This window comes from Mus caroli, chromosome 9, assembly GCF_900094665.2.
Source record: "Mus caroli chromosome 9, CAROLI_EIJ_v1.1, whole genome shotgun sequence".
NCBI lineage: Eukaryota > Metazoa > Chordata > Mammalia > Rodentia > Muridae > Mus > Mus caroli.
This window is the reverse complement of record NC_034578.1, coordinates 16,930,751-16,942,697: the sequence shown is the minus strand read 5'-3', so window position 1 is coordinate 16,942,697 and position 11,947 is coordinate 16,930,751. Positions and strand designations below refer to the sequence as shown.

Below are 11,947 nucleotides of genomic sequence, written 5' to 3'. Positions count from 1 at the left end.
TGTGTGTGTGTGTGTGTGTGAGTAGCTATATGTATGTGTGTGTGAGTAGCTATGTGTAATTAGGTGGGTACAGAGGCTAGCGGTTGGCATTGGGTCACTGTGCACTTTATTTACTGAGGTAGAGACCACTGAGTCTGAAACTCATGGGTTCAGCTAGTCTAAAGCATCATCTTGGTCTGGGAATCCTATGCTGAGATCCCAAATGCTGAGATTGTAGGCTGGCTACTCTGTCTGCCAAGCTTTTATGCTAGACCTGGGCGTCTGAGCCCTCGGCTTCACACTTACACAGCACGTGTCTGAGTGTCTGAGCTGTCGCCCGAGGCCTCTGGGGTTGGTTGGGTTTTTGTTGTTGTTGGGTTTTGTTTTGAGGCAGGATTTTGATCCATAGTTGGGCTGACCTGGAACTTAGTAGATAGTTCAGACTGGCTTTAAATTTACAGCAGCCCTTCTTGTCTAAGTTTCCTGGTTGTTGAGATCTCGGGCATCCTACACCATGCGTGCCTGGTCTGTATTTAGTTTTTAGCAGAGCCAGAGCTGCCTTTGGCCCCAGCTGCTGGGGCTTAGTTATGCATTAGTTTGTTAATTGCTAGCTTGGAAGTTTGGGGTTCCTCAGCTCTGTTCTTCCTACAGGAGTGTGTGAAGGAGAAATTAAACTTACTGCATGAATTCCTGCAAACAGAAATAAAGAGCCAGTTGTGTGACTTGGAAACCAAATTACATAAAGAGGAATTGTCTGAGGTAAGTCTGTTCTTTTTCCCAGTTTCCAGAAAGCTACCTGCTTGTGACCAGAGGCAGAGGCCCCTGTGTGTCCTACTGTGATGTCTTCCTACTAAGATATCCTTTCCTGTTGTAGGAAGGCTACCTGGCTAAAGTCAAGTCCCTCTTAAATAAGGATTTGTCCTTGGAGAACGGAACACTCTCTCTCACTCAAAAAGCCAACGGTTGTCCCGCCAACGGGAGCCGGCCAACCTGGAGAGCAGAAATGGCAGACTCAAACAGATCCCCAAGATCCAGGTCCACGCCTCGGGGACCCAGGAGAAGCAAGTCGGACAGTGACACCCTTTGTAAGGACACGTGACATAGTGGTTTGTTGGTTGTCTTGGGTTTTCTGGTTGTTTTTAAGACGGTACCTGTCAGTATAGGTCAGCCTGGCCTTAGAAGTCTGTCCTGCTTCAGCCCCCTGAGTGCTGGTGTGATAGGCCTATGCTGTCTCACAGGTCTCAATTGACTTGTTTGCATCTTGGAGGCTGTGGTTCATTTGAAGAGTCAGGCCACTTGAACCATGGCACGTACCACATGTATTCTAGTTGTTTCTGGTGCTGAGAAGGAAGCCTAAGGCCTCAAGAACACTAAGCCCATGCTGACACTCAGCTGTGTGTCTGTCTGCCCCTGCCTCTGGAATGCTAGTGGTATAACCCAGGACCTGGGTGTGCTAGGGAAGGGCACATCTATCTGCCAAGCCGAGCCCTGACTGTCTTTTTCAGGGGAGGGAGGAGCTCTGGTGCTGGAGATGGAGCACGGGTGTACAGGTGCTCTGCCACAGAGCTGTACTGGCCTCTGGCTTAGCTTCTGTGCACTTCTACCTAGCTTGGACTCCCAAAGATGGTCCCTACATGAGGTTTCAGTTTAGGGTTTTGAGTTTATAATGGTATAGACATGGTAGGTGGTCACTGTAAACTATTCTTGGGTTCTGGGCTGTATGCTACTGTTGCTGGATACTAAGCAATGGCAGTTCTAAGGGGCTGCCTGCTGACCCATGTAAACTGCTATGCAGTTTGTAGTCCAGCTGAGAGCCAAGAAATGTGCATTCTTGCAGTGCCTGCCACCTGCAGTCACTTGTTCTTGAAGTATGCCATGTCACCTTCTCTTGTTTTTAAGCAGTTGAAACTTCATCTAGTTCTGTGGCTACAAGGAGAACCACCAGGCAGACCACCATCACGGCTCACTTCACAAAGGGGTGAGTAGTAACGAGTGGCCGGCTAGTGTTCTTGGGGCCTAATAACCTTAGGGAGAGAATGAGTCCAAGTGGATGTCCCTGCCTTCCATAACTCATAAGTGTTGTATTTCTTGCCTTTCTTTTAGTACTGAGGCTAGAACCCAGGGTCTGGTTTATGTTAGGGCCTCTATCACTGAGCCATACCCTACCCCCTCATCAGGGGTTTTAGGGCAGGGGCTTTCCCACTGGGCCATGCCCCTACCCTCTCCCTGGGGGATTCTAGGCAGAGGATTTCCCACTGAACCACATGACAGCCTCGAAAGACATTCATTTTGTAGGTTTTTGTTTCTTTTTCACCTTGTGAGATAACTTAAAGCATACATATACAAAGCTATAGAATACAGTCCAAGAACCCTTATGCTGATTCAGAGAGATGTCTCAGCAGTTAAGAGCACTGGCTGCACTTGAAGAGGACCCAGGTTTGATTCTCTCCCAGAACATGGTAGTTAACGACCATCTGTAACTCTAGTCCTGGCGATCTGCTGCCCTCTTGCAGCGTCCTTCCTTCCGCACTGCATGCATATGGTGCACAGACACACACGCAGGCGAAACACCTATGCACACGAAGCTTGAACAAAACAAAGAACCCTCATACTGGCCACTGGGTAGTAGAAAAATCAGACACGATGCTGCTTTCCCGCCTTTATGAACTACTTTTGTAATGGAACCTTGCTCCATAAAGTTATACCAGCTAACTCCATAGCAGCATAAACTTAAGGCAAAACATATATTGTGGGTTTTTTTGTTTTTGTTTTTTGTTTTTTTAAAAAAGATTTAATCTTGTGCATATGGGTGTTTTGCTTGCATGTGTGTGTGCACCACATTGTACAGTGCCTGTGGAAGTCAAGAGTATTGGATCCCCTGGAACTGGAGTTACCAATGCTGGGCCCTGAGCCCAGGTTCTCTGCCAGAGGAGGAAGTGCTCTTAAGCACCAAGCCGTCTCTCCAGCTGCACACATTTGTTCCTATGCATGCATGCATGCATGCATACATACATACATCCATACATACATAGTGTGTATATGGCATGTGTATGCATTTGTGCAATGTGATCACCCATCCGGCCAGCCATGGCCTAGGTGGAACTTGGGTCTTTGAGAGCACTGGGCGCCCTTCATCACTGAGCCAGCTCTCCAGGACACAATGTTTCTCTGAAACATTAGAGCCTTGCCTGCCACTTTGTAAGTCTCAAAGAAGTGGATCTAGACAGCAATAGCTTCTTACAAAGAGAACAGATTTGTGACAGAGATAACTGTTCTTTGAGTCAGCCTCAAAGTATGAAGCTGGGTAGCTCTTTTAAAGAAGACCTGGTTTTAATTCCCAGAACCTACATGGTGGTTCACAACCACCTGTAACTCAGGGGTCTGATGTCCTCTTCTGACCTGTGCAGGCACCAGGCACACAGTTCATAGATACACATGCAAAACAAAGCATCCACAAACCCTTAGAGCTGGAAACGGGGAGATGACCTAGTAGGCAAAGTGTTTGCTTACTTTGCAAGCACAAGAACCTGTCCCAGCACTTAAGAGGCAGAGGCAGAGGCAGGTGGATCTCTGGAGCTCAAGACTAACCTAGTCTACAAGAATTCCAGGACAGCCAGGGCTACAGAGAAACCCTGTCTCAGGGGGAAAAAGGGCAGCTTCACTCAGTTCCAGGTGGCTCAGTTCGTAACAACACCTGCTCCTCTTGCAGAGGAGGACCTGGGTTCAGGGCCCAGCACCCATGGTGCCTCACAGCCACTGGTACCTCCAGTTCGAGGGGACCCGACACCCTCTGACTTCCACAGGCACTGTACAATGTGGTGCATAGTCACACTTACATACAGGCAAAGCACTCATGGACAGGAAATTAAATCTAAACTTTTTTGTTTAAAAACAAATATATGGGTCTGAGCACTGTGCTCACAACTGCCTGTAACCCCAGCTCTAGGGGGCCTAACTCTCCTGGTCTCTCACAGCACATGCACGTATACACTAAATAAAACAAGTCATTACTAAAGCCCTTCAGTCCTGGGTAGATGGCCCCTCCTGGCAGGGAAGATACCCGGACGTTTAAGAGCTTCTTTTGTGAGAGAAGGGAAGTCATTGAGGACCACCAGACAGCCGGGGGGAATCCGGAACTAACGGTCTTCTCACTGTGTGACAGCCCCACTAAGCGGAAACCCAAGGAAGAACCTGAGGAGAGAAACTCGGCCGAGTCTGTTGCAGAGGAAAAAGACCAGGTGGGCCAGCCCTGTCGACTCTCGACACTTTGATTTATTTGCTAGCAGAGTGAGCAAAGGTGGTCTATTTGAACGCGGTCTCCTTGTAGTAGGGGTGTTTCAGAGTACGTGGCTAGACGAGGGGGAGGGGCAACCTGTTGATGGAGTGTGCTGCATGGTGGTGGACCCTGGTGGGTTTGAAAACAGTAGCCCAGCAGGCTGAGTGCTGGGACAGCTGACGCTGTAGATTGATCTGACAGCATTAGGAGGCAGTTCTACTTAGTTTATTTTTTCCAATGTTGGGATCAAACCTAGGGCCTCATTCAAGCACTGTACCATTGAACTCATTTTGGGCCCCAGTGTTGGATATATACAAATATATTGACGGTATTATGTAGCCCAGGCTGGGTTTGAACTCGGCATGTAGTTGAGCCTGGGCTTGAACTCTTGATCTTCCTGGCTTCATCTCCCAAGTACTAGGATGACAAGTGTGGGCCACCATCACCAGCTGGTTGGGATTTCTATGTATATTTTGGGTTTTGTGTGTGGGTTTGTGCACATGTGTGCAGGTGCACAAGAAGCCAGAGTTAGAGGAGTCATGAGCCATGTGAGATGGGTACTGGGAACTGAAGTCTGCCGCTCTAGAAGAGCAACATACACTCTCTAGTGACTGAGCCATCTCTCCACACACCCTGTCCCTGTGTAATCCAGGCTGCCCTGAAGCTGTAGCTCAGGGTGGGCACGATCTTATGGTGGTCCTCCTGCCTCAGCGTCTTGAATACCGAGTGGCAGGTCTGGGCTAGCACGCCTGGCTCTCCCAACTTGTTTAATTTCTGTTTGTTGTTGGTCTGCTTTTCGAACCAACATTGTCTCCTCTTCCTCCCTCTGCCCAGGATAAGAAGCGCAGAGTTGCAGACACAGAGAGGTAAGGGTCCGTGTCGTCTCCTCTCTGACTTGTCTCACTTGCAGAAATTGCCTTCTGCGTAGAACCCTGTACTAACGATAAACCTGTTCATGGGGCTGAACTTGGGGCAAATTATTATTTTTGTTTTGTTTTGCGTTTTTGTCTTTTGTTTTGTTGTTTTTGTTTTTTTCAAGACAGGGTTTCTCTGTGTAGCTCTGGCTGTCCTAGAACTCACTCTGTAGACCAGACTGGCCTGGAACTCAGAAATCTACCTGCCTCTGCCTCCCAAGTGCTGGGATTGAAGGCATGTGCCACCACTGCCTGGCTTAGGGCCAAATTATTAATCTTTCAATTCCTTCCTCATCACAAAAGGAGATGAGGTCTCCTGGTGTCATGAGGCCTGGGTTGGCAAGAGATCATTTGGCTGTTAGAGTTCGGGCGTGGCAACTTCTGTTGGTGTAGGAAGTTGGGTTCATGAAGCTGCTTCTGGGGCTCGAGCTGCTTGGGTCCTGCCTAGGTAATATTCTACTTTACCTGACAGTGGTGCTGGAGCGGCTGTGGAGAAACTGGAAGAGGTAACACCGGGAACCCAGCTGGGTCCGGAAGAGCCGTGTGAACAGGTAAAGCCCCCGCCCCTTGCTTCTTTCCTTGAGCACATCTCTGGTGGAGGTGGGGAGAGCAGAAGAGGGGTGCGTGACACCTGACTTAGGAAGCTGAGACCGAAAGCCTCCAAGGAGGGCTCCTTTGTGAGCGGAGAGGTGGTGCTTAGAGGTTAGAGGTTCCGTAGCAACATCCACACACAAAGTTGCCTTCGGGGCTGTGCTCTGGCTCAGTGGCAGAGGGTTGCTTGAAGCTCCCGTTCCACCCCCAGTATCCTCACCAGAAACAACCCTCCCTACCTAGCATTGCCTCCTTGGCTGGGATGAGGTCAGCTCTTTCCTTCAAGCCACCCTGGGGGGAAATGAAGGTGAAGGCCCTGAGCTGCACAGATGCTTTTTGATAACCGTGTAGCTCCGTTGGTGGAGCACTTGCCTGGCATGGATATGCAGCCTTGGGTTTTATCCTCGCCAGGAACAACAACAAATTTCCAGGCCACTTAGTCTGTACTTGGGAAAGAGAGGCCATCCTTTTCCTTCCTTTCTTTCTTTCTTTCTTTCTTTCTTTCTTTCTTTCTTTCTTTCTTTCTTTCTTTCTTTCTTTCTTTCTGATTTGTTTTTATGTATATGGGCACACTGTAGCTGAGCAGCTGGTTGTGAGCCTTCATGTGGTTGGTTGTTGGGAATTGAATTTTAGGACTTGCTTGCTCTGGTCAGCCACAATCGCTCAGGTCAACTCCACTGGCTCAGTCCCTGCTCGCTCCGTCCCAAAGATTTCTTATTATACATAAGTACACTGTAGCTATACTGGGCGGTGATGACACACACCTTTAATCCCATCACTTGGGAGGCAGAGGCAGGCGGATTTCTGAGTTTGAGGGCAGCCTGGTCTATACGGTGAGTTCCAGAACAGCCAAGGCTAAGCAGAGAAACCCTGTCTCCAAAAAAAAAAAAAAAAAAAAAAAAAAAAAAAAAAAAAAACCCCAAAAAAACACCCAAAAAGTACACTGTAGCTGTCTTCAGACATGCCAGAAGAAGGCGTCAGATCTCATTACAGGTGGTTGTGAGCCACCATGTGGTTGCTGGGATTTGAACTCAGGACCTTCGGAAGAGCAATCAGTGCTCTTACCCTCTGAGCCGTCTTGCAGCCGGAGGTCATCCTTTTCTACATAGCAAGTTCAAGATCAGCCTGGGCTACGTGAGACTTAACTCAAAAGGCACCTAAAAAATTACATTTATTGTGTCTGTTAGGGTCCATACATGTGGATATGAAAAACAGCTTTTAGGTGTTCTTTTTTATCATGGAGCCCAGAAAACCAGGTCATCAGTCTAGACAGCAAGTGCCTTCAGCCACAGAGCATCTCGCTGGCCCTAGATTTGTCCTTTTCTGTTCAGGGAACTCTAACTTGGGTCATTAAATGTGTATGGTGGGCCTTTGTGCTTGCCAAGATATTTCCCTAGCCCTTTAAAACTCTTTACTTTTGTGTGTGTGAACTGCAGCACCTCCCCTGCCCCAGGGTTTGTCTCCTAAGGATGCCTTTGCTGTCTGCTGACTCCACCAGAAGACAGTTGTTTTATTATTTACTTACTTATTTTCCCCTGAGGCAGGGTTTCTTTTGTGTAGGAAACAACTTGGCTGTCCCAGAACTAGCTCAGTAGTTGTCGCCTGGCCTCCTGAGTGCTGGGTTAAGGCCTGTGGAAGCCCCGCTGGGCTTTTTAAAGTTGTAAGGAAGCAGAGTTGGGATGTAACGAGGATGCTTTAATGCAGGCTTATGTGTGAGGTGACAAAGGCAACCTCCTAGAGACTGGGTGTGGCTCCCGCAGAATCAGAGGAAGAGCCACCCCAAACAGGTGTCCTGATGATAGCATTCACTTACCAATCTTAATAACTAGAACCTAGTAGGGTTAACTGCCGGTCTGTTAATTCAGGACAAATTGGGGAATTGACTTTTCTTAGTGGTGGTGCCAGGGTCTCAGTATGTATGTATATGTGGCTGACGTCAAACTCAATATGTAGACCAGACTGGCTTTTTATTAACTCTTACTTCCTCTCCTAGGAAGATGACAACAAGAGTCTTCGACGTCACACCAGAGAGCTGTAAGTGCAGCTGTCATGCCTCTGTGCCCTACAGTGGTGCTTGCTTGCAGTGTTGCTGCTGTGAACAAGGGCCTGGGACTGAGCACTAGTGTATTTTGTAGTCTGAGAAGTTCCACTGAGAAAACCTAGACGAAGGTGGGCTGGAGAGATGGCTCGGCAGTTGAGAACTCTAGCTGCTTTTGTAAAAGATGCTGGGTTTTGTTCCTGGCATGTGGAAGCCAACTACTGCCTGTAACTCCAGATCCCAGGGAGTTACTCTTCCGGCACATGTATACAGATAACATGCTGGCAGAACACCCATATACATAAAATACGAATAGCTGAAGAACAGACCCCAGGACCTCACCCAGTGAGGTGGCTCACTGGGTAAAGGTGCTTGTTCACAAGTCTGACAGTTGAGCTCAACCCTGGAACCTGCATGAAGGTTGTCTTCTGACCTCCATATGTGTCTATACTCGTACATACAGATAACTAAAGTCCAACCAAGCTAGCCATGGTGGGACACATCTGGAACCTCACCTCGTGTTGGAGGCTAAGACAGGAAGGTTCTCATGAGTTCAAGGCCAGCCCGAGCTGGAGTGAGCCACTGTTTCAAAAAGAAATGAGAAACCATTAAGAAATAAGAGCATTGTGGTACACACCTTTAATTCTAGCACTCAGGACACAGGTGTATCTCTGAGTTCTGAGTCAACCAGGTTTCAGGACAGCCAGGACTAGAGACACCCTGCTTCAACAACAAAAGGTAGTCTGCCTACCTTAGAAACGGCTGACATCATTTCTAGCCTGTGACCTTCTCCTTACTCAGACCCTGCCTCAGCAGTCACGTTGCCATCCATCACATTATTAGTGGCTGTTTAAGTGAGCTTGTGCTCCAACTGTCCTGGCTGACAGTGTGAAAGCTTAGCAGCCACTGAGCTCGCCATTGAGGCTTGCACCTGGCAGCTGATTCTGGCTGACAGTGGGATAACTTAATTGTCCACCACTTAGTCCACATGAGCACATCCTTATGTCCATAGAAGGGCACAAGCAACTAGTGCTGGCCTTCAATACTAAGTTTGATTCTGGTGTTTGTATATATTTTGTTTGTATATATTTTTTGTTTTCGAGACAGGGCTTCTCTATGTAGTCCTGGCTGCCCTGGAACTCACTCTGTAGATCAGACTGGCTTTGAACTTTGAGCAGAGATTTGCCTGCTTCTGCCTCCCAAGTGCTAGGGATAATGCTGTGCACCACGACCTGGCTTATTTGGAGGTTTTTAATAGATAGGATCTCCGATGTAATTCAGACTTGATCTCTGCCTCAGGATCAAGAATACAAGAATTTCAGGCCTGTCCTATCACATCCAGATAGAGATGGTCCTCGTGGCATGTCTTTAACATGTGGGTGTCTCAAATCCAGAGCCTGACAGGGGATTTCTTACTGGCATGCATCTATGCATTCAGACGGGAGTCCCAATTGTCTCTGGAGGTCACACTAGGGCTAGCCTCACACCTAAGCACTGGAGGCACAGGGCCTGCCCAGCCAGTGCTTATGTAGGTGCTGGGCAGTCTGAATTCCAGTCTGTTTCTGAGCTAGTCCAGCCTGAGGTGGTGGTGGTGGTGGTGGTGATGGTTTTCGGGTTTTTTGTTGTTTTTGGTTTTTGTTTTTGTTGTTGTTTTTAAAGCTTCTGTTAACACTCACTTGACTCGTGCAAATATTGAAGGCCCAAGTGCAGAGGACAGCCTGGTGCCTGATCCACAGATGTGCAGGGTGCAGGGTAGGATGCAGAAGAGTAAGACAGTCGGGCTCCTGTGGGATGGAGGCCAGCCTTCTGTGCTTGCTGATGCTGGCCTCGCCACTCATTTCATCACGACAGTCCCGTCTGCCTCCAGGACCACCAGTGAAGGCCTGCTGGTGGTTTGTCCTAACCTTTGGCGTCTCTGATTATCGTTCATTTGAAGAGCTGAGTGGTGTGGTTGATAGACTCGGGGTGTGCACGGGCGCAGGCCAGTGTGTTGATCTGAGAGTGTATACCCGTGCTCCACCTTGCCTGCAGAGGTAAGGGGAGAGCTCCCAGGTTTCACTTCACTCCTCCCATTGTGCGTTTTGGGGATGGAACTCAGATCGTCAGGCTTCCGTGGTAAAATCTTTCCCCTGTTCAGACGTCTGGTGGGTCCCAGCTGAGTGCTTGTCATCGGTTCATGATGCTGTGGGCTTGAGCCCCAGTTCTGCAAGATGCATAAAATCATGAAGGATAAACAGGTGGCGGGTAGGAAGGGTGACCTGGTCTCAAACTGAGAGGACACATTTAAACCCGCATTTGACTGCTTGGATGTTGCCCAGAGCATTGATCAGTGTCCATGTGTGAGATTTTTTTTTTATTATTTATTTTGCTTTTTTATTTGGCAGATCATTGAGGCGGAAATCAAAGGAGGATCCAGACAGAGAAGCAAGACCGGAAACTCACTTGGACGAGGACGAGGATGAAAAAAAGGCAAAGTCCTTACTATCTAAGTGGGCTGTGCTGCAACTCCACTGGATTGCAGAGATAGTGCTGGGCAGGGTCTGGGCGCAGCACCCGCTCCTCAGTACTCCTTTAGGTTTCAGGCAGGTTTCCCTGGTCTCCTTTGGGTGTTGGTTGGTTGTCACTGCACATCTGAGCCTGTCAATTCAGCAAGCCTGCCTGCTCCTTTTAAGTCCTAAGTTCAGTTCTTGACTCTCCATCTTTCTCTGCTTACTCAGCTGAGCATCTTCATATCCTAAACAGGCCTGGCTAATGGAACACACCTGTAATCCCAGCAGTAGGGTAGAGGCAGGAGCATGATCCTAAACACGAGGATTCCGGCCAGCCTGAGTTAAAAACTGTTTCAGAACAACCATAGTCCTTCCTGCGAAGCAAGAGCACACAGTTAGACGTCGGTGCAAGGATTCTCAGTAAAATACGTGGAGATTGAACAACCCAATGTTTGCCTGGGTGCTCATGTCCTCTGTAACCCCTCTAGTGCATGTGTGTTACCTAGCACGCTGTCTGTGCTGTTTGCTTTGCTGGTATGGTCCTGTTTAGGGAATAGAAAAGGACAGTCTGTGTGGGCTGAGGACAGGTTTCTGAGCCTCTTGCATCTACGGTCGGTTGACTCTTGAGAGACATGGAAGACTGATTGCCTTCGGTGCCAAGGCCTCTGATAGGGCACAGTGCTCGCTCTGTGGATCTCTAGGGCAGTGAGTGAGGCCACAGACTCATGTCTCAGGTGTCTACCTTAGGAGAAGCCTGAAATAGCTACCTGGTTTCCTCCCCATTGAGATTTATAGAGTGGAGCTTGAGCCCAGGCGAGCCAGCTTGTGAGTGTTCTCACTGCTTGTCTAAGAATGCAGCAGAAGCTCTCATAGTCGCCTCAGGTGTGGGAATATTTCTGTGTGTCTCCCTCTTTGCCCGGATGCCAGTGGATCACTGTCGATGCTTGCCTGAAAGCAGGGAGTTTTTGTCTGTATCCTGTTTTTTCATGAGTGGGTGTGGGTGTGGCTATGTGTGGACATCAAGAGGACAGCTTGTGGGAACTGGTTCTTGTCCACCATAGGGATCCCTGCAATGGCCAGGCTGGTTTGCAGGTGCTGAGTCCTCTTGTTGGCTAGCTCTTGGTTTGGGATAAGTTCTCACTCTGGGACGTGGATGGCCTAAAGCTTGTCAGCTATCCCACCATGCCTCATAGCTGCCTTGATATGAGAGTAATACTCAAGTTGTTGATATGTATAGATCCGCTCATACCAGATGGGTATCAGTAAAGGACTCCTCATTAACAAGCTCAGAAATGCTACACTGGCTGGCTAGTGTCTGTTTGGAACACAACTGTGTAATCCCCTTGCCCTCCTTCCTGGCTTTCCTGCCTCTCGCTCCATCCCCAGTGCTGGGATCGCAGGTCTGTGCCACCTCCCCCAAGACCTCACACTGTCCGCTCTGTCCACTGAGTCCACTGTTTGTTTGTTTGTTTGTTTTAAAAAGATTTATTTATTATTTATTTAATATGAGTACACTGTAGCTGTCTTCAGACACCCCAGAAGAGGGCATCAGATCTCATTACAAGTGGTTGTGAGCCACCATGTGGTTGCTGGGAATTGAACTCAGGACCTCTGGAAGAGCAGTCAGTGCTCTTAACCACTGAGCCATCTCTCCAGCCCC

The 11,947-nt window shown here is 48.6% G+C and overlaps 1 protein-coding gene across 2 annotated transcripts in view; it reads left to right on the top strand.

Moving 5' to 3' along the window:
- The window catches only part of Dnmt1 (DNA methyltransferase 1), a 46,197-nt gene that overhangs the window by 10,528 nt on the left and 23,722 nt on the right, over positions 1-11,947 (top strand). The window contains exons 3-10 of one of the 2 annotated variants that reach the window (XM_021172157.2): positions 634-738; positions 854-1,064; positions 1,882-1,957; positions 4,142-4,217; positions 5,090-5,121; positions 5,642-5,720; positions 7,754-7,794; positions 10,183-10,267. In XM_021172157.2, the coding sequence (XP_021027816.1) occupies positions 634-738; positions 854-1,064; positions 1,882-1,957; positions 4,142-4,217; positions 5,090-5,121; positions 5,642-5,720; positions 7,754-7,794; positions 10,183-10,267 (705 nt within the window). Of the gene's footprint in view, positions 1-633; positions 739-853; positions 1,065-1,878; positions 1,958-4,141; positions 4,218-5,089; positions 5,122-5,641; positions 5,721-7,753; positions 7,795-10,182; positions 10,268-11,947 lie in introns of both variants that reach the window. The other variant, XM_021172156.2, reaches the window with a different exon arrangement.